The sequence below is a fragment of the Myotis yumanensis genome, unplaced genomic scaffold, assembly GCF_028538775.1.
Source record: "Myotis yumanensis isolate MYYU_CA2020_CCGP unplaced genomic scaffold, mMyoYum1.0.hap1 SCAF_9, whole genome shotgun sequence".
NCBI lineage: Eukaryota > Metazoa > Chordata > Mammalia > Chiroptera > Vespertilionidae > Myotis > Myotis yumanensis.
In genome coordinates, this window is record NW_027223760.1 from 8,416,178 (window position 1) to 8,437,817 (window position 21,640).

A 21,640-nucleotide genomic window follows, 5' to 3' on the forward strand; every position below is an offset into this window, starting at 1 on the left:
AGGATGCCTTTATAGCCAAGTTCACAGGCCCTAAATCCATTTTAATATATGTTTTTTACTGTTTAAAAGGCTCCTGGGAAGTTTTTCTCTCTGCACATTCACCTTATCCAACCTTAGCCCGGTATTGAGGTATAATGCGCTCTTTTTTGTTCTCTCCAAAGGAAAACATCTTTACTGAGAGCACATTGGTGATAACCAAACCATAATCAGTACATCCTTAGATTTGGTCTAACATAATGATAAGAATGGCTACCATAAGTGCTTCAATGTGAACAAAGATTGCTTCATTCATGGGTTAAGATGTACATATAAATGATAGGTAAGAAAGGCGGAGGGGGAGAAAGCGGGACAAAGTGAGATAGGTGAGGGGTTGTGGAACAAAAAGGAAGGGGGTGAAGAATAGAATAAGAATGAAACGCAATTGATTTTTTTCAAAATGAATCTTCAAAGCTACTTTTCAGAGACTCTATAAAAATGACTTTTATGAAAAAAAATCACATTATAGCAAATAGTTTAAAAATGCCTAGACCTGAGACTGGATGTAGTTCAAACCAGCATGTTGTTTGTTTTGTGTGTGTTTTGTTTTTCCCTCCAAATGTCACTTGGCAAAAATGGAAGGACAGACATTGGCCTTTGGATTTTATCTGAAAGATTCTGAGACTGGAGGGGATCTGAGTGCTCACTTCTCTAATGGGAAGGCTATCCAGTGTCCTAACACTTCATATATTCTGGCTGCTGTTTTACAGGACTTAACCTTTTCACATCATCTGCTGTAGATGCATGTCTAGGATCCAATAGTTCAGGATAGGCAAATCTGTAGCCTCAGAAGTTTTGTGAAGTACATGTTGGGAAAGAACTTGTTGCCCTAGCTGGCTTGGCTCAGTGGATGGAGCATTGGCCTGCAGACCAAATGGTCCTGAATTCGATTCTGATCAAGGGTACGTACTTCGGTTGCAAGGTCCTCCCCAGCCCAGGCCCTGGTCGGAGCATGTGCAGGAGGCAACCAATCGATTTCTATCACATTGATATTTCCTTCCCTCTGTCTTTCCCTCTCTCGTCCACTCTCTCTAAAACTCAATGGAAAAATATCCTCAGGTGAGGATTAAAAAAACAAAGAAATGGTCTTCTTCAGGGAGTAAACGAGTGAATTATGAAGTTTAGTAACGGTTTGGGCAAATCTCTGATCAATAGATTCAGAAACAGTGTTCAATGGAAGGTGACGAATGTTGCAGATGCAGTGGTACTCTTTGAGGGAAATGTGTACTCTTTGAGGGAAATGTGATGGAAGTCAGGAAATGACTCTAAAATAGTGGTACTGTTGAGTGACGGAATGCAGGACTGGATACCCACTTTGGCATTTTATATATTCCTATAACCAAAGATTAGTAATTGTCCACCACTTTCAGATTTTGTCAACTGTATAAAATAATAGCATTTATCAAGCCTTTGATAGCCACAGATGAAAAGTACCTTACCAATATAAATTATATTTTCATGGTGTTCCTGAAGAGATTTGATACCTTTTACATACATTTCCTCTCACCCATTTATTTCAATTCAGAATTACTGTTTTATTAATACTATTTTGCAACATTTTTCTGTGTATTGCACTGGCGAATCTCATTAGCCTAATAAAATATTTTAGACATTACCATGGCATTAGAGTCGCATCTAAGTTACTTTGTATTATTTATTATATTAGTGGATTTGCGCAGTGGTTCTCAACCTTCTGACCCTTTAAATACAGTTCCTCATGTTGTGACCCAACCATAAAATTATTTTCGTTGCTACTTCATAACTGTAATGTTGCTACTGTTATGAATCGTAATGTAAATATCTGATATGCAGGATGGTCCTTAGGCGACCCCTGTGAAAGGATTGTTCGACCGCCAAAGGGGTCGCAACCCACAGGTTGAGAACCGCTGGCTTAGAGGATTTTTAAAAATATGTTTTTATTGTTTTTAAAAGAGAGAGAGGGAAACATTGAGGTGAGAGGGAAACATTGATCGGTTGTCAGTTGCCTCCCACATGTGTCCCAACGGGGGATCCAGCCCACAACCTGGATATATGCCCTGACTGGGAATCAAACCGAGATCTTTCCATGCACATTAAGCTGCTCCTACCAACTGAGACACACCAGCCCGGGCTAGAGGATTTTTTAAAATAATAATTTAAAATGGTGAGAGATATTTAACATTATGAATTTTGCATTTAATTGACTCTTTGAAGCCAATAATCTTAGAAAATATTTCCTTTAAAAACTGAATTATTTATAATCTTAATGTGCCCTAGAGCTGCACTTAAATTTTTTTTAATTAATAATATATTTACCTACTTTAAAATTCAAAAACTATGAAAAGCAGAAAGTGTTTTGTCTGCCCCTGTCCCATAGACAGTTCCCTTCCCCAGAGACAACCAATATTATCAGTTTTTCGGATATCCTCCTAAAGATACTTTCTTTGTTCAGATTCACGCAATGTGTATATTTTACACAAATGGCAGCATGCCGAACACTCTCTTTTCTTGGTTTTATGGTACCGCTCCCTGGTTTCCCAGGAGACTTCTCAAACAGGGACTTTTAATACCCTTTTCAGACCTGATTCCTCTGTGTGCCCTCACATGACAGTGCTCTCCTGTTGTTTGCTTTCCCCTTTAGATCACTTTCCATGATTGCCAGCTAAGTAATTAGTCACATAGTTAATGATTTGCTGTCTGTTCTATAAAGGTGTAAACAGAGGCTGCATTGGGCCCTTGCTGAACTCTTCAGCCTCACCTCTCACTCACTCCCTTGTAGGTCAAGTTCAGGTCAAGTTCAAGTTCCTGTGAGCTTTCTCTCCCTTAGTTTGAACCCTCTATGATCCTATCAATATGGGGCTCCTCCTCATCCATCAGGTCTTCGCTTAAATGGTATCTCTCAGAGAGATCTTCCCTAACCCTATAAACCTAAGGTGATCTTCCTCACTATTCATTGTTTAAATATTCTTTTTTTTCCTTTTAGAATATATCAACATTTATAATTATTTTATTTATGTCATCAGTTTACTGATGTAATTTATTTCCTCCCATTGACATATAAACTTTGCAAATACAGGGTTCATTTATGTCTTGTTTCTGTAATATCCTTCTCACTTAATATGTGTCTGGCCTGTAGTAGGTGGCTAATGAACATTTGTTGATGGAAGCAAAGGAGGGCAGAAAAATAAGAGGAAAGAAGAGAAGGAGGGAGTGAGGAGGAAGGTTGACTTTACTGGTTCACCACTATTTCATCAAAACAACATGACACAGTGACTTTCATATTATGGAAGTGGGTATTATGGGTATTTAATAAATATTTGGGTAGGAAATTAACTTTCCAGATTTCTGTGCTCAGCCTTTTGCTCTCATTCTCCAAACTTTATACAGAAATAGGGGTAACTTCATTCACACTATTACTTCAGCTACCATGGATGTGCTAATGGCCCCCAGGCCTAAATCTGTGTCCATCACACTCTGCTTCAAGAAGCACATATATAACAGCCCAATGGACATCGCTGTTTAGTGATATCACAGGACCCTTAAACTCAGTGTGTCCAACGTTGAATTTATTACCTTTCTACTCAAAACCAGTCTTCTTTTTTCTCTTTACTTTAATAAATGAGACCATCATCTGCTTAGGGACCGTTGAGTCATCTGTATTACTCCTTTTCTGTCACAGTTTCTACATATAATCAATCATGTCCTGAATGTTCTAATTCCTTAACATCCCTCAACTCTTTTCCTCTATATCCCACTCAAGTAACCTAAAATGTCCACAACAACCTTCTACCTTGCATTGTTGACACAGATGTTCCTAAAATCTAAATCTGGTCATATCACTTTTCTTAAAATCACTGGGATCCTCATGTTTTCATACCCACTACTCAAGCAATGCTCATAGAAGAAATGTTTAACTTCTAAATGTATTAGGCATGGCCTTCTCACGGTCTGACTCCTAGCTTCTTGTGTTATATGTACTCCAGACCCGTCATAAGGAATGATATGCCGCTGCTTTTAGCACGCCTCACTTCTGCCTAGAGAAGACTTTTGAAGGTCTTAATTCATATTTATTAAAACTCAACTTAGCCGTAACTGGTTTGGCTCAGTGGATAGAGCGTCGGCCTGCGGACTGAAAGGTCCCGGGTTCAATTCCGGTCAAGGGCATGTACCTTGGTTGCAGGCACATCCCCAGTAGGGGATGTGCAGGAGGCAGCTGATCGATGTTTCTCTCTCATCTGTATTTCTAACTCTCTATCCCTCTCCCTTCCTCTCTGTAAAAAATCAATAAAATATATTTTTTTAAAAACTCAACTTAAACATTACCTCCTCTTGAAAGCCTTCCCTCCTAATGCCATGCGAGTATGTGTCCTGTTTTATCTGTGCATTCTTCTATAGTGACACTTGCCACATGAACCCTAACTGCATTCACTTGCCTTCTTCTCCACCATCAGAGCTTAGCCGATTGGTCAGATGACTGAATGGCTACAGGGGGATTTATTTTTCAAGAAGTTATATAACAAGTTAAAACTATGGTTAGAACCTGGAGCACAAGTTGGAGGAAGATAAAACCTAGATTTAATAATAATAAAAAAGACTGGATTACTAGTAAAGACAAAACTAAAAACACAGAATGGAATCTAAGACACAAGGAATCTTATGAGCAAGAGTAAGAAGCCAAACATTTAGAAACTAAATAATAGGGACCAGTAGAGCTGAACAAAAAAATTCACCAGCTAGGGTGAATTTTTTTTAGTTTTAAACTCTGACACTGCAACCAGGCTTTTTGTTGCTATCTACGTCTTCATTAGTATTGTTTTATCATCATTCATAAAAAGAAATATTTGTATATATTTGCATTATCTGATTGACCCTTTGGTGTGATAGAATTTTGTAAAAAAGAAGAGGCCACTTGTGAAAAGAAACTGTAAATGCTAGTTGTATTATCTTCACTAGTCACTAAATAGTTATCTGTGTAAAACCAAATTAGGGCCTTTTTTTCAATCAGTAGGTCCAGTATTGTCACTTATATTTCATCCATAAAGAGTAATCATTTGAACACACCTTTTAAGTAGTTTTTTTAACTGTTTGTCATGGTACTGTGACAGATTATATTGAATTTGGAACATGTGTTCTGAATCTAGGAGCTTAAATCTGTATTAGGTATAATATAAAAGAGAATAAAGAAACAGTAATTTATAGCAGATAAACTTCCATGATAAATGTATATGATATTATGTCAGGGAATTTTATTAGGATTTTTTATTTATGAAAATTTATTAGGCCATTGTGGTTTAAAAATTACAGTAGTGAAATTTGTATATCCACTTTTTAAAAGAAACAGTATCAGCCTTTGGGTCAAATTTTTCTTTTTAGATTTCTATTCAATTAGCTTTAAGCTAGCAATCAAAGTACTGGCCAAAAGTACCAAATATGAGAATAATATTCTCTCCTTATTAGTATTTCCATGAAGGATCTCTTCCAAATAACTGGCAATGGCTAGAAAAATGACATCAGCAAACCAGAGTGTGTTATTTCATTCAATCATAGTATTATATTCAGTGTAGCAACAGATAGTTTTGTATGACAATACACATGTAAATGTCATTGCATTGTCCTTTAGGGTTGTTATGCAAGATTCTCCATGATCACGTTAAAGAAAACTGTGTCTGATATATGTGCTTAGTAAGAATCATTAGCCATTTATTTCTAGACATATAATGACATGATAAGAGTGCAAAACAAAACCACCCAAACAAACCAGTTCTCAAGCTGTGATATCTAGGGGACAAGTCATCTACATTGAGGAAACAAGGGAGTGAATCGCTGCGCTGCAAAAGAACTTGAAATGTAACCCAAGGGCAAGTGAAATACTGATTTCGAGTTTTGAAAGAACAGCAACAGATTTACCTACCGACACAAGATGCATGGAAGCAATAAAGGAATTACACAAGTCCGAACACATGCAATCTGATTATTCTGACCAAGGTGTTAATTGGATCCTAACTGCCAGATCTGATATCTGTGGTATTGTAGTGGGGAAACCTTTCCAAGTGATGAACTGTAATTCACTGAGCTGCTTGAAGCACTTGTAATTTACTGCATGTCATGCTATGAAGAGCCTGACCTAATGGACTTCACATTACCTGGAATGTTAGAAACCTTTCATCGAGACCAGTTGGTAAAAAAGTAATCGTGGAAGTCTATTGAGACAGGATGAGCAAAGCTATATCTTAAATACAGCTTTCTAGTCTTATGGAAAGTCAGTTATTAAACAAAATAGGTGAAACTACGGAAAAAATAGTACTCTATCCAACATCATTTACAATAGTATGATATCTCATCATGTGAAATTAAATAGAGGTATAAGATATAAATAGAGCTCAGGGTAGTGCTATAACCTAAATGCTGTAGAATACGTCAGGTTTAAGCTATTCATGGATGAAATTCCTTTGCTTTCACAAAAAAAATTGCATTTCATAATAATATGATTTGATATCTGCCTTGTACTTTCATATTTCTTAAATAAAAGTTAGAGGGAAATGTTTTTAGGTATGAGAGGAAAAAAGGCTGTGTTTTATGAACCAAGTCACGTAGCTAGATTGTTCTGAGGATGAATCCTGGGCGCAACTCTTTCACCTACTGTGACTATTTGAAGTTGTGAGTTAAAATGTAAAGTTTTGCTTTAAATTTTAATGATATTTTCCATAGATCTTTTTGAGGTTTTGCTTTGACAATTCTCATTAAGTGTTTATTAACTACATTCTAAACAGTTTTCTCTTTTGTACATTGTGCTGAATGTTTGGGTGTCAATTTTTGTGCACAATGCCATCTCACTGTTTCTTTAGCTGATAGGTTACAAGTGATCTGGGCAGCACACTGATAGAAGAATTTGATTCGCTAACATATTTTACAGATGCTTGCGTATTTTTTATCTTAAAAATTGATTAGTAATATCTTTTGGAGACCTATTAAGAATCTTTAGAAGCAGGTATTTTAAAATATATTTTTCTAATTCTGTGGGTAGACGTACAGCTTGTGTGCAATATGAGGCAAAAAGTGCAGCTTAGAATATTATGGTTCTTTCATCAAGATACGTATGTTCTGTTGTTTATTCTAAAAGTTAATGATAAGTAACCCACAACCTGGGGACATGAACTCATCTTTGACATGTAGAAATTAATCAGAGCATTCACAAAAAAGGATTACTGTGTCATTCATATACCACTCTCAGTGAATCTACCTCCGTTTTCCCTTTTCTTCTTGCCTCCTTCCATTGGAGTCGACTCCTGTCAGCCTCATCAGCAACTCCAAGTGCAGTGAGAGCATCTTGACTATCTCAAATGCTTCTGAGAAGTTGGTGATGTTTTCTCATCAGGATACAATTTAGAGGGCTTTGTTCCACTCTTGAACTTTGGAGCCAAAGAAAAGCAAGACCGTTTGTAGCCTTCTCCTTGGTGAACTGGAAAGCCAAATCAGTGTACCCAGCTACAAGAGATTTTGGAAGGGTATTATGTTTTTGTCAAGAAACACTTAAAAATAATTAGTAACTACTTTTCCCTACAGAAAAGTATCTTCCCTTTGTGAGATCCAGAAAGAATGTACATTTTAATGAAAAAATACTGAATTAAGTAAGTTTTTTTTAAATATAACTAAATACCTTCAAAGAAGATAAATATTTTATTGCTTTGCAATGTCACAACTGACTGAAAAGCATCCTAACCAAGAGCTATAGCAAATATTGGGGAAAGACTGTTACATACATTTATGTTTCAGTAGATCCACTGTTGATAATTTTACTATTTCAGTAGTAGAGTTCAGTGTAAAAGCGCAAAAAGCTGAGAGACTAATAACTGAGGTTCTACCATTCATATTATGTGCAGATGTTTATGGTGAGACTGTTTCATAAATGCTTATTACCGTTAGCCCTTCTAAGTGTAATTTTCAGAAGAAAAAAAATTCTGCAATTCAACCACCATTCCTCTCTATTCACCACACTTGTCAATCACCGAGTTGCTGTATCTACAGGAATGGAGGTGTTATATTCCAGCAATTATCATGTCATATACTTGAAAATGTAAATGAATGTGTGTGTAAAATTAAATTTATGGGTTGTCAGCGAAGAATAAGAACCAGGAGAGCAATTACTTCTCTGCTTTCATCTTTTGAGCTCTGATACATCAAGCAGAAAACCATGCAGCTAAATGTTGGAATTAGCATTGTGCAGGTCCTGGAATGAATGGTCTAGTGTCTTTTGCTGCCTTTTCTGGCTCTTTGTTTTGGAGAGCAGTGAAATTAAGATGATTATCATCCATCAATCTATGAGAGCGCCTATGAAAGCATGAAAGGATCTCCTTCTCATATTTATTTTTGCTTTCTTAGAGAGTTGTCTTTTATCAGGACAGCTTGCTTTTTGTTGAAATTAATATTATTTGGGCTAATTTTGTGAGCTTCATCAAAATCACAATTGTTTTGTTTTGTATCTGGTGTATTAAAATTTATTTTAAGTTTTAAAAGGAAATATTTATGAATGTAGACCAATAAACAGGATTAATTGATAGCACAGTCCCAGGAAACTAATTTCTCAGTAATTTTGAGCAAGATCTTAATTCCACTAGTTTTATCACCATATTAAGTTCAACATAAATAAATGACACCATTTTCATATATAAATATACCTCTTTTTATGGTACAAGTCCTGCTCAAATTGGTTAAGCACTCAAGTGTTCTAATTTTGTGTAATTATTGATTACATTCTAGTTTTTACAACTTAAAATAAAACCAAGCACTCCAGTTGCAAAGTGTTCCTGATTTTGTGTGTATTCTGTTCTTATCATCCTTTAAGCATTAATGTTCTGGAGGTTAAGTTTGGAAAGAATGAGAAATAAGTGTAAGATATTCAGTAACTTATTTCCAATGATTTTAGGAGCCTAATGAACAATGGTGCGGATTTGTTTGAATATGAATGTGCAGTGGGATGGAGTTTGACCTTCAGCTGTGATTTCAGTTCGTCAGGATTAGTCAAGCTAGGCGATCAAGACTGCTAATGCATAATGATTTATAAAATGAAAAATGTGTAGTGACCATGCAAATGTTTCAGCTAATCAAAGAGAGGAACTTTAGCTTTGAGAAGAAAGAAAAACAAGGGCATGTCAAGGCCTCAACCAAAAATGTATGTAAAATAATCTGAGCAGCTTGATTAGCCAGAATGAGATTAGAAGTTGCATTTTGGGCCTTTGAAACATATGGTGTAGCGTATTATATATCACCTCTCTGCAATCTCTACAATGACATGCCTATACGAACAGCCTCATTTCCACCCATAGTACAAAGAAAAAACTATACTCCTCTGAAAATGTTGTGTGTAAGAGAATGGTAAAGTTGTACAAACTCTACTTTCCAAAAGAGAAAACACCATGTTTTATCAAAATAATTGAATGGTTGCTAAATGAAAACTCATGTCGTAAACGATAGTACATACTGAGAAGTGATGATTCATGATTAAGAGGATTCTGTGTGTATTATTGCACTGTGCTGTTCTTTCTGTTGTTCTTGTCACAGTATTTCCCTGCTGCTAAGAGATTATATTAAAGAGCAATATGCACTGTCCATCTTAGATCTCTTTAAATACTACTGTTCAGTACTTGATGAAAAGCTTACAAATACCACTCAATTCATTGTCAGTTCTTTCTAATACTATAAAACCAGGAAGCTTTTGAAAGCTATTATTATGGCAGGCATTTTACATGTAACCAGGGCTTGAATTTGGACCCAGTCTGGCAATGCAGTATAATAGTTTCATATGTTAAAATAAACTATAGATACAGATAGTGTAGAGAGAAAAGAAGTGAACAGAAAAAAATTATCAAAGAATGTACAATCATATATTTCCTATCAATAGTCTGTTAAAACAGGAACAGGTATTATAACATGAAAATGTGTTTTATAGTTATTATAGTGTAAATTGTAGCAGAGTTATATGCTTTTTGTTTTTAAGTACCAGACCCTGATGGTCAGGACTTTCTTTGTCTTTAAATTTTAAGAATAGAAAAAAAAGTCTATGAGCCAGTAGTTGGCAGACCCTGTTAGCAAGGATATAGTGCTTTTCACTGTAAATCTCATCTACAAGGTGTGGTTGCTTTTCCAGTTCACACTTAGTGAAGAAAGAATTGGACTAATGCTACACTAAGAACCTTTCCAATTACATAATTGGGATGTTTAATTAAGTGACATGCTTAATATGCAAATCCAAGACATTCAGACATACTCCAGCTGAAATAGATTGTAAATAGAAATGCACTTACTATAGCAAATAAAAATGTTGGTCCATTTTCATAACTCTTAAAAGAACTATTTAGATTCATTTGAGGGTAGGCATGATCTTTGAATTGTTTCTTAAGAACTTTTTGGCCCTTTCAATGAGGTACACTTAGAAGCTTAATGTAAACACATTTATAATTTATTTCTTAAAATCTAAAGGCATTTCCTACCTACTCTAAGATAATGTCTAAATGCTGCTGACTTTTACTATTTTGACTGATTTCAAGTTTCAGAATGTTTCTTCTCTCATTTCAGAATATATAACCCTATCTTTATGTTCATGTACCTAGTACTTCTTGGTGCCCAGAGCAACACATCTGGTTTATGCTTAATTCATCTAATGAGAAAATAAATAGGGTAAATTAAACCCTTACTTGATGTATCACTATAGGGACTTTTTAGATCTGTCAGCATAGCAAATACCAAGAGAGAAATAAATTCTCTACCAACCAAAATTGACTATTTTTTCATTCTTCACTCTGAAAGAGATTTTAATTGATAGAATAAGTTTCTTCTAGGACATCCATTTAAGTAAATTATTCCTTCTGATTTCATTCGGTAGCTGCATAATATATATCATGTTTTCTTAGACCCAACCAAACTTTTATTTAACTTCTCACCAGAAGATATCTGAGGTAACTTCTTCCTCCCTTTCTCTATCACACATCTAAATTGTGGTTCCTCAGAAGAACATTTGCATTAACAAAATTACATATCTAGTGGGAAATATTTCCTTATGCTTAACACCTAAGTTGCTAATGTTTATATATATTTTAGAAAGTTATCCATAGACCTTCAAATCTGATACTGATTTAGCTTTTTAAGTATTGATAAGTAGCATAATACTTGTTCATCTTTATTTATCTTTTTTTAGTGAATTCCTAGAGTAAATTATAGTAGCAAAAAAAAAAATGCAATGGGACAGTAACAAAAGTGATTAAGGAGAAATAAAGGAAATGTGTCACTTAAAATAAATCACTTAAAAATGGAGAAGTTCTGCATTTTGAGAATCATTCATTTCTGAACAAGGTACATTGAGCAGTTTACATTAACACATAACTGACACTTGTAGGAAAACTAATTTTCTATTTATTAAAATAATTTAAATTTTTTATTAGCCTCAAATATTTCATTTGGGAAGAGCTTATGTATGTGGATTTTGAGACAATATTATTGGCTTATTTGTAATGTTAAAAATCCCTAAAAAGTGCACCTGTGCTTTCTTACATATATAATTATTTTTAATTTGTGTTTTTGTACATATCTTACAGAAGTAGAATGTTCAGTTAGCTGTGTGTTACTTGACTTATCTTTCTACCTATCCTATATCTATGTATTGTCAGTTTTAGATGGCAATGTCATAGATGGTAGGCCAAAAACTGCTTAAAATTTTCTGAACATCACATTACATGTGATTCATATGTTATTAGAATGACAGTGATGTGCTTATTTTTATGCCTTAAAAGTTTAATTTCAAGGGAGATACATGCCATTTAATATTTAAAAAATGATTATCCACTCATAGCAAAAGGGAAAAAATAACTCTAAAGAATGAAAAGATACAAAAAAAAACTTGCTTAAATTTGTTTATACACTAGATCACTCATAATAGCAACAAGCTATAGGATAATAATCTGCATAAGCTGAGATCTGACTCTAAACTTGAAGTGTATGCCTTTATTCATAAAACTTTTCTTAGAAAATGCATTTGTTATTGGTTACACATAAAGTGGTTTTAGTTGTCGTAGATAAGAGATAAGAGGCTGTTAGGTGAGAGAAGTATAGCAAGTTTCTCATCACATAATAAATGTTATAGAATATATATATATATATATATATATACAAGTATATATCTATATGTATATAGTTACCTACAGCGATGTAATATCTATTCATCTACTTACCTATCTATTTATCTAGATTGGCAGACTTTTTAAAGTTTAATATACCTGTCTTTCTCTGTCTCTTGATTCCAGTTTGATTCTTTGTTGTTTGGATACAGTATAAGGTAAATGATTATGGAAAGAAAAGGCATTTTTGTACATAGATACTTGTTTTCCAAACTGTTTTGTTTTAACTATTCTATTTGTTAATAAAAAAACAAACAGATAAGTAAACTGACCATTAAGTATTTAAACAACTAAACAGATGGGTTACCATTTGGATAAATTATATTTACAGCATGTAATTAATTTCTGGTATTATGATAAATTAAAATACAGTAACTTCTAATATGTCAGTGTGTTTTTAAAAAAATCCAGAAATATTTTTGGAAATATCACTTTTGAATTTCTTTGTTACAATGTAATTCTTTTCCTTCCACAAAATTATATCGACTTAATTCATATTTCTAGATACCAAATGAAACAGAAAGACATAGCTCTTTTTAGTATTAAATATGAACATATTTTTCTTAAGAGAGCACTTAATCTACCCTGAATTTCTTTTCTTCTAATTTCTTTTTCATTATTAATTTCTCCTTTCTTAATAACATAAAATGCCAGACTTGAAAATATTGAGTTGCATTAAAAAAGACTATTAAAATAAATTGTGAACCACATCTTTTAATCCTTTTCTGTTTTCAAAGACACGTGGTGTTCCAAGAATTTGTTCTAAAGCATTATGTGTATAAATACTTGCTCTTATTTACAGCAAAAGGGAATTGTTTTTTCTAGGAAAGAAAGTGATTGCTTTTTCAAAGTTTGCAGATTTGGCAAGTTGACATGCTGCTTAGTACTACTAGCGATGCCTTCAAGTAGTGTGACTGCCTCAGGAACTTAGCATATACTTCAGACTTTTATACAAGGTTTTCCTGTTTCCCTCTCTTGCCATCCTTTTCCTATCTCTCCACATCCTTTGTCTACTAGTATTTCTCTAGGAGTTTCTCTCTAGCTTTTCTTACCCTGTCTTTTTCTTGCTTCCTCTTTCTCCTGTTCCTTTCTCTGTCTCCTTATTTCCTTTTATTCTTTGGCTCTTTCATTCTCAGACCATTGAGAAGGAAATGGTAGAAAGGAAATGTTAAGCAAAAATACTTTTTTCAGTTTAATGAATGATCCTTCAGTAATTTTTAGATTTCTAGACTTCCTGGTGTAAGTTTAGTTAGCTTGAGATAAAATTTTTAAAGATGAAGCTGTGATTCCTTCTTTGAGAGGATCTGTGGAATTATTTGGTGAGATATATATAGTAGATGAGTTACTACATGTACTCATGTAGTAATATGTGTTATTATATGTATTTTCTAGCACTATTATATATTTTATTTATATATAAAATTTTGAAGATGGTGATTATGGTTTATGAGTAAGCACATTCTGCATACCTTCTTTTTACTAGCTTTGATAACATATTTATAGGCATATTATTTTCTATTGTTTAATCCTTATTATTTATCTTAATCATATCTTTAAAACATTCCAAAAAGCATTTTATTTCTAGCACTGTGACTTAGATGATCCATTATGAAGTAACGAGAACACTGTTTATCACAACTGTTTATTTTTAACTACGCTAGTAAAAGCTCAGATACCTTAGTATAATACATTAGAGGTGTGGAGCATGAAGATAGAATCTTTATGATGAAATATGCCTCATCTAGAAAGCTAGTGTATATCAACAGTGGTATTTTAATACTACTATTAAAACATTAGATCATATATCAAATATTACATAAAATTATAGGTCATCGTCACTAAGGAATTTATTAGCGATGACATACAGCTGTGAAATATGTTAACAGACACTGGTTGTGACCCCATTTTCTCTTTTCTCTGTCTAGGTACCTGTGTCGGTGGCCATGATGACTCCCCAGGTAATTACCCCCCAGCAAATGCAGCAGATCCTTCAGCAGCAAGTCCTGTCTCCTCAGCAGCTCCAAGCCCTTCTCCAGCAGCAGCAGGCGGTCATGCTGCAGCAGGTAATGTGGGTTACCTGCTTTGGTGTTCTCGCCTGGCACGGGAGGCACGCCCTCATGGTCACTGCATCATGGGCATATTTGACAATTTATTCTTCATTTGAAGGGCCAACTTATCGGCACCTGAACATAACTGTGGTGCTTTAATTGCTGAGCTGCATAAGAACAGACCCCTCGTTGTTGTTTTTAGATTCATTGAAGTGTAGAATAAGAGCAGAGAGAGGTGTAATTGTATCATGGAATAAATCAGTATTTAAATATCCAAATGCTTAGGTACATTTGCTTTGTAGACTTGCCAATAAACCTACAAAGAGTCTCCTAGATAATTATTACTTTTAAAACTCCTCTAACTTTAGCACTCTTTTTAGTTCATGTAAGTATGAAATTTGAACTGGCTATTTTGTTACCATAGGGAAAGTAACACCCCAATCCCCCCCCAAAAAAAATATGTTATTTGTTTAGAAACAGAAGTATCTCCTTATTAAGACAAAGTTAAACAGCTAAGCCACCAGCTCATAAGATCATAAAATTTATCTTTAAAAAAAAAAAAGGTAACAGAACTAATAAGTACATCACTGGACCCCTAAGTATATCTAGAGTGGACTTGATGTCATTGAGTTGCCTGGGGATGATGGTGACCATAAGCCAGTCGCTTCTATCTCTGTCTGACATTCTTCTGTACATCTACTGATTACATTTTCCCCAATCAGAACTGAACACCCCGATTCTCTATAGCTATGTATTTGGGTTGTATAAATGGTCAAGTAGAACCTATATTTACATGCTACTGGGACTTCGGATGTCATAATTTAGGATACTTATTTGGTTATGGCCCTTTAGAATAGAGATTTTCTATACTCTTTTATTTAGGGCTTTTTGGATTCTGGATTGGAAAATTTCAGAGCTGCCTTGGGAAAATGTGTATGCAGATGTCTCCCTAAATCCAATGTCTATTTTTGCCGTTGTCCTTGGGAGGCAAATCTTAACGGACACTACCGTATGCCAGTCTAGGAGAGTGTAGGAGATTTGTAATACATGAAACTTTTGCCTTTATTTATTAAAGTCAAAATGGTTTATTCAGCAACAACTACAAGAGTTTTACAAGAAACAGCAAGAGCAGTTACATCTTCAGCTTTTGCAGCAGCAGCAACAGCAGCAGCAGCAGCAGCAACAGCAGCAGCAGCAACAGCAGCAACAACAGCAGCAGCAACAGCAGCAGCAGCAACAGCAGCAGCAGCAGCAGCAACAACAACATCCTGGAAAGCAAGTGAAAGAGGTAGGATCTGGCCCGCTCCCTGGTGCAGAAGAGTGTGAGGCTGGGACGGACAGTGCAGCCGGGGTGGGCTCGGATCTTCCTGTCACAAGGCTTTTGCTGTCAAAGATGCGCCCTCGTGCATTTTTCCTGAGCTGAATAACAGTGACCGCAGCACGATCCTGCTGTCCTCTTTCCGTAGCTTGGAACTTGAGAGTTCCAATCCAATGCTGCTGCCATCTAATGTTCACTAATGAATCAGTGTACAAAGAGCAAGCTGCGCGCGGAACAAAGTACCGATTACCTCGTGTTTACGGAGAATCTAAGTTGGTGAGGGCACCGTCTTTTTCTCAGGGCTGCCGCTCAGAGCACATGCATGCAAATTTGACCTATTGTTGGGGGTTGGGGGGTCTCGGGGAGAAACTGGTTGAGCACAGATTTCAAAGTCACAGGCCTCTGATTAATGAACTGCTACTGTAGGTTTGGAGTGGCGAGTAGAAAGTTCCAGTTTGATATGCTCATAAATCAATTTGACAAGCCGGCTTCTCGGGCCTAGCTTGCACTTGTCAGCAAACTGCATCAACTATAAACATAATACAAACAAAACATGTTGAAGTAGTTAAATTGATCAGCAGGTATCAGAGCCGTTGTCTTCAAGCTGCCATTATGCAAACGTCCAGGAAACAGTTTTGACCTCCCGAGGCTTTGATTTTGTTTGGATTTGTGAATAGAATTTCAGACAGCCATCAACTACAGAATAGAAATTGCTCCCTTATTTCTCTGGAGGCTTTGGGCAATCCACATGACTTGCTCCATTATGCAGTCTGTTTTCCAGTGAGCGCATCAGAAGTTTCTTTTCCCCAAACTAAAAGGAAAGGTCTTCCGCAGCAGCTTGTCTTTCTCTGAAGTTTGACTCCCTTCCCATACCCTCCCGAGTCCAAAGAGCTAGGGTTCGTATTGTCATGCCTCACCAAGTTGGAAGTTATACTTTTCCGTCTAATAAGGGTACTTTTTTGGCCTTGAACATAATTCAGCCTTTAATATATTCCGACAAGAGAGGAGAGGAAGGAAGAAAGAGGGCTCACAGGCCTATCCTGTGAAGGTTACATCCCAGTTCACTAATAGATCACTAGAGACCACATTCATGGACCTCTGCAGATCAAAGTTATTCCACTGGGGGGAAGAGGGGGAGAGGGTGTTGTTGAACTTGACTGTTTCTATAAACTGTTATTCTTTTAGCCGAGGTAAATGAACTATCATCTGCAATAAGCCCATTATAAAAAAAAGAAAAAGGCTGAGCTTTTGTTATATATTTCTCTAGCCCTTGTCCCAGGCTCTTAATGCAAATTCTTTGGTTCTCTGCTGCTGCTGCATAACATTTGAAAGAAAGGCAACTGAAAATCTAGAACTTGCATGCATTCTGCCCGTGAAAGCTTCCTGGGTGGTGAGAGGATGTGCGTTTCTCTGTGTGAGGCCTGTGTGCGACCATGTTCTGTGCTGTTGACGGGGCTGGGTGTCCTGGCAGCAGCAGCAGCAGCAGCAACAGCAGCAGCAGCAGCAGCAGCAGTTGGCAGCCCAGCAGCTTGTCTTCCAGCAGCAGCTTCTCCAGATGCAACAGCTCCAGCAGCAGCAACATCTGCTCAGCCTTCAGCGTCAGGGACTCATCTCCATCCCACCTGGCCAGGCGGCGCTTCCTGTCCAATCGCTGCCTCAAGGTACCGCAAAACGTGTGCACTTCATTTCTAATGTGACACTTCCTGCCGGTTCGTGGCCTGCCTACCGTACACCTTGAGAATTTTGTTTCTGTGGCCTTCAGGTTTATTATGAAAACACGATTAACAAGATTGCATGTCACACTTTTTTTTTTGAGACACAGAAATTTTACTACACCCTGCCTTCGAGTGTTCTGTTAGATAGCAAATGTGCATTTATTAGTCATGTGGCAGAAAATTATAAGGGCAACAGAATTTAAGCACTGTTAAACATACACTGAAAATCTGCAGAGAACTGTATTAGTGGTAAGGCTAACAATACTCATTAACACGAATGAGCTGAGTTTTGTGGACAACCGATCAGAAAAAGAAGTTCCTAATCTTCATATTGAAACCTCCACATATAAAAAAAGAGGTTTTATGAATTTCTACAGAGCACATTCCTAGTTTTGCTGTGTAGGATCCCATCATGGGAAGAGACCGGTCCTATTTTCTCTAAAATAATATTACCTATGCGTATGTTGAACATTATAGCTTTTTTATTTTTCATTATAGCTTTAAAAAGCTGTCAGCTGTGTTCTTATTTGATTTTCTGGAAAGAAAACTGGAGGTGTGCTTTGATAATACAATAACACTATAATAAAATAATAGAATGCTAAACAATAATACAATTGTGTATATTTATCATTTGACTCTTAACTTTGGGGAAATGGAAAGACTTCTAGGTAAATAAAAGAAAAATAATGGCAATAAAATGATTCTGTGCATGCTAAAATTCTCGATATAGGTAGTTAGGATCATATATTGATAAATTGCATCAAAGCATATTCTAATTTGCATTAGGATGTTGTTAGAACAAAGTTTAATCCCAATGAACTTTAGTTTGAGTTCATTATATTTGTTACATAGGAATCACATTGAAATAGTAATTGCTGTACATTTTTCTGACTTAATGATACACTAAAAAAAATCAATAGCAATTAAATATACAAAAAGTACAATTAGGCAAATAAAATAGTTTTTAAAATGCACATAATCGTTGCATTGCCACATGAAATTAAAAGTAGTGTGGTAATTATTTTTATCTTTACTTATGAAATTGTTGTCATTTTGGATTATTTTTCCTAGAATTCCCACTTTCACTTGATTCAGATACTCTAATTCACCTGATCCTCTAATTTACACCTAGAAAATCAAGAAAGTTTAAATAGTGACAGGAAAGCAAGGCAATAAACCCACTTTCTGTGTCACTCCAAAGAGAATTGGAATAAATCATGGTGTCACCTTAGCAATGAATGTTCTATTAACAAATTATTCTTTAGGAAAATAAATACAATTTGAGGACAAATGAAGAAATAAGGTTAAAAAAAGAAAGACTTATAAATTAATTCAGTGTAAATATGGATATCTTTGGTAGAAAACTACATTAATACAGAAGCAAAAGAAATAATTTTATTGATTTTTTTTTCAGTAAAATCAAATCTGTTTTTAGGATCTAAAATCTATGCAAATCTCCTCAGTAGAGAAGCATGATCTATCTTGATTTTGACTAAAACCATTCAAACAGGCATTTCAAGAAAGTTTAAAACAGATGTTCGTAGAAACAAAATGTAATGTATTTGAAATATATTTGTTAAATATGTGTTTCCAAAATAAGCATACAAAAATACCTTTCTGAACAAATACACGTATTATCACACAACCATTCTAATAGTTTTCAAATGAAAATTCTCTCTTATTTCTGAGCTTCCTTTTGATAGAATTCTCTTGTTCCCTTTTATTTTATTGCTGCGCTTCACAAGATAGCTGAGAGATAAGACACACAGGATAGAAACCATTGAGGACAAGGAAGGAAATCTGAAAGCGTATCTGGGGTTTGAGCAGAAAATTTATATGTTAAACAAACAAGATGAAAATCATTTTCATGTTTTCCAGTGTTTAGATGAGTAAGTGTGAAAAGTTTTACTGTGGAGAGCCATCAGCCAAACACAGCCAGACTGTCAGATAAGCCAGTTACAATAAGGAAAAAAAAAAAATTCTTCAGAGTGCTGTGCCAGAATCCCAAAATTAGAGTGTGGGAAAGTAAAGAAATATTTGTTAGATAATGGAAGCCCTGGATCATTTCTGCCTTAGATACTGGGTATTTCACATTAAAAATTTTTAATTTTTTTTTTATTTATAGTTTCCCAGTTCACTTTGCATCAGGCTTTGGATGGTTGACTGATTAGCCACAGATAAGAGCCATATGAAAACTGAGTAGGATTAATATTCAGTGATAATGTTCTCAGTGCATTCTTGAAAATATGCCATATTTGAAGTATTTATCCCCATGATTTAATACAACTTCCTTGGGCTGCTTTCAAAGTTAAAACTTTTTTCAACTCTATTAAATATATGTATATGAGAATCAGGTAATTTTGATAAAAGCAGGAGATATACTCACATTTTTATTTATATTGTAAAGTAATGAAATGTATTCTACCATTTCAGTAAATTATTTTAAATATGAAGCATTTAAAGTAATCATGAGTATTACTATAATATTGAATTTTAATGTAAAATAAGCAGTTAGATTATCTCTATGTGTATAGAGTGACTGTAGATATACAGAAAGCAAATAAAAATGATGGATTTGTAAATCAATCTCAAATAAAATAATGAGTATAAAGCTATTTACTACATACATAGTATAGTTTAAATACTAACTAGTAATTATTTAGAAACACATATTCATTGTCTACAGGTTAGAAAATAGGAAATTATTGTGCATGTACTTAACATTTTGATAAAAGATAAAAGTCAGTGTATCCCAATACACAGTATATCTACTGGTTTACTATGATTACAGGGACTAAAATATATGTGGTAAAAACTCCATTTCATTCTAATGTTTTTGATATTTTTGAACTTATAAAAGTTATTTAAAAAATATTTTCATTACCAATCTGAAAGACCAAACAGGGAGTACTGGCTATGGAGCTGGTACAATTTTGAACTAACACTTTATGGAACTAGAACAGCTTGGAATCAGAGGACTGTCGAATAATAAAGAAAATTAAGATTATTTGAAATAATATATACTAATAAAAGGGTAATATGCTAATTAGACTGGGAGACTGGACATCTTCCGAACGTCTGACTTTCTTCTGGACGAAGCTATGGTGGTGGGGGCCAAGGCAGAGGTGGTTAGGGGTGATCAGGCCGGCAGGGGAGGGCAGTTGGGGGCCATGAGACTGGCAGGGGAGGGAAGTTGGGGGCCATGAGGCCAGCAGGGGAGGGCAGTTGGGGGCCATGAGGCCAGCAGGGGAGGGCAGTTGGGGGCCATGAGGCCGGCAGGGGAGTGGTTAGGTGGAGATCAAGCCGGTAAGAAGGCAAGTGGTTAGGAGCCAGTGGTCCCGATTGTAAGAGGGATGTCCAGCAGCAGTCAGACATCCCCTGAGGGGTGTCAGATTGCAGAGGGTGCAGGCCAGGCTGAGGGACACCCCCCCCAATACATGAATTTTGTGCACTAGTCTCTAATCCTATATAATAAAAGGCTAATATGCAAATCAACCAAACGGTGGAACAACCAGTCACTATGATGTGCACTGACCACCAGGGGGAAGATGCTCAATGCAGGAGCTTCCCCCTAGTGGTCAGTGAGCTCCCACAGGAGGAGGGCTGCTCAGCCAGAAGCCAGGCTCATGGCTGGCGAGTGCAACTGCGGTGACGGGATCCTCTCCCGCTGCAGTGTTTAGGATGTTGGACTGCCATCAGTCAGACATCCCCTGAGGGCTCCTGGACTGCGAGAGAGCACAGGCCGGGCTGAAGGACCTCCCCCTCAAGTGCACAAATTTCATGCACCAGGCCTCTAGTCTGTAATGATGTCATTTATGCTGAGTTAGGAAGGTGCTGAAGTTTATCTTTGGTATGAGTATTTAGTCAAAATCAATTATTTGGCTTTGACTTCACTCTCTGCATATGGAAATTTAAATAGCCGAATGCCTACTTCAACACCATTCTGGCATCCTTGATTTTTTTGGTTAATCTATGATCATGTGCTTGCATAGATCACCAATGCATAATCAGTGTAAAGCACCAGTAATATGAAAAAGTATGAATGCAGAGTTACTGTTACCATCATAGGATTCCCTTTCAAATCCAAGTAAGTTTCTATTTGTAATTTGGAGGGAAAATAATATATTGTGTGTGTGTGGGGGGGGGGGGGGGCAGTTATATGCTAAAACTCCATCAGTGAGCAGGCGTGTAAATGTACACAGTACGTTTATTATTGCAGGTATAAAACTTATCTAAGTTACCTGTGAATACTAATATTATGTATAATATCTAATATATATTATGAAATACATTGGGAAATGTTAAAGTGTGTTGAGTTAGTTTTTGAGAAAATGTAAAAATGGTAGAAAGATGAAGATTAAATGATATCATAAATCT

The 21,640-nt window shown here is 35.8% G+C and overlaps 1 protein-coding gene across 1 annotated transcript in view; it reads left to right on the forward strand.

The window, feature by feature from the left end:
- FOXP2 (forkhead box P2) overlaps window positions 1–21,640 on the forward strand; it is a 698,448-nt gene that overhangs the window by 611,398 nt on the left and 65,410 nt on the right. The window contains exons 7-9 of the mRNA XM_070423754.1: window positions 14,108–14,245; window positions 15,324–15,518; window positions 17,035–17,209. Coding sequence (XP_070279855.1) covers window positions 14,108–14,245; window positions 15,324–15,518; window positions 17,035–17,209 — 508 coding nt within the window. The remainder of the gene's footprint in view (window positions 1–14,107; window positions 14,246–15,323; window positions 15,519–17,034; window positions 17,210–21,640) is intronic.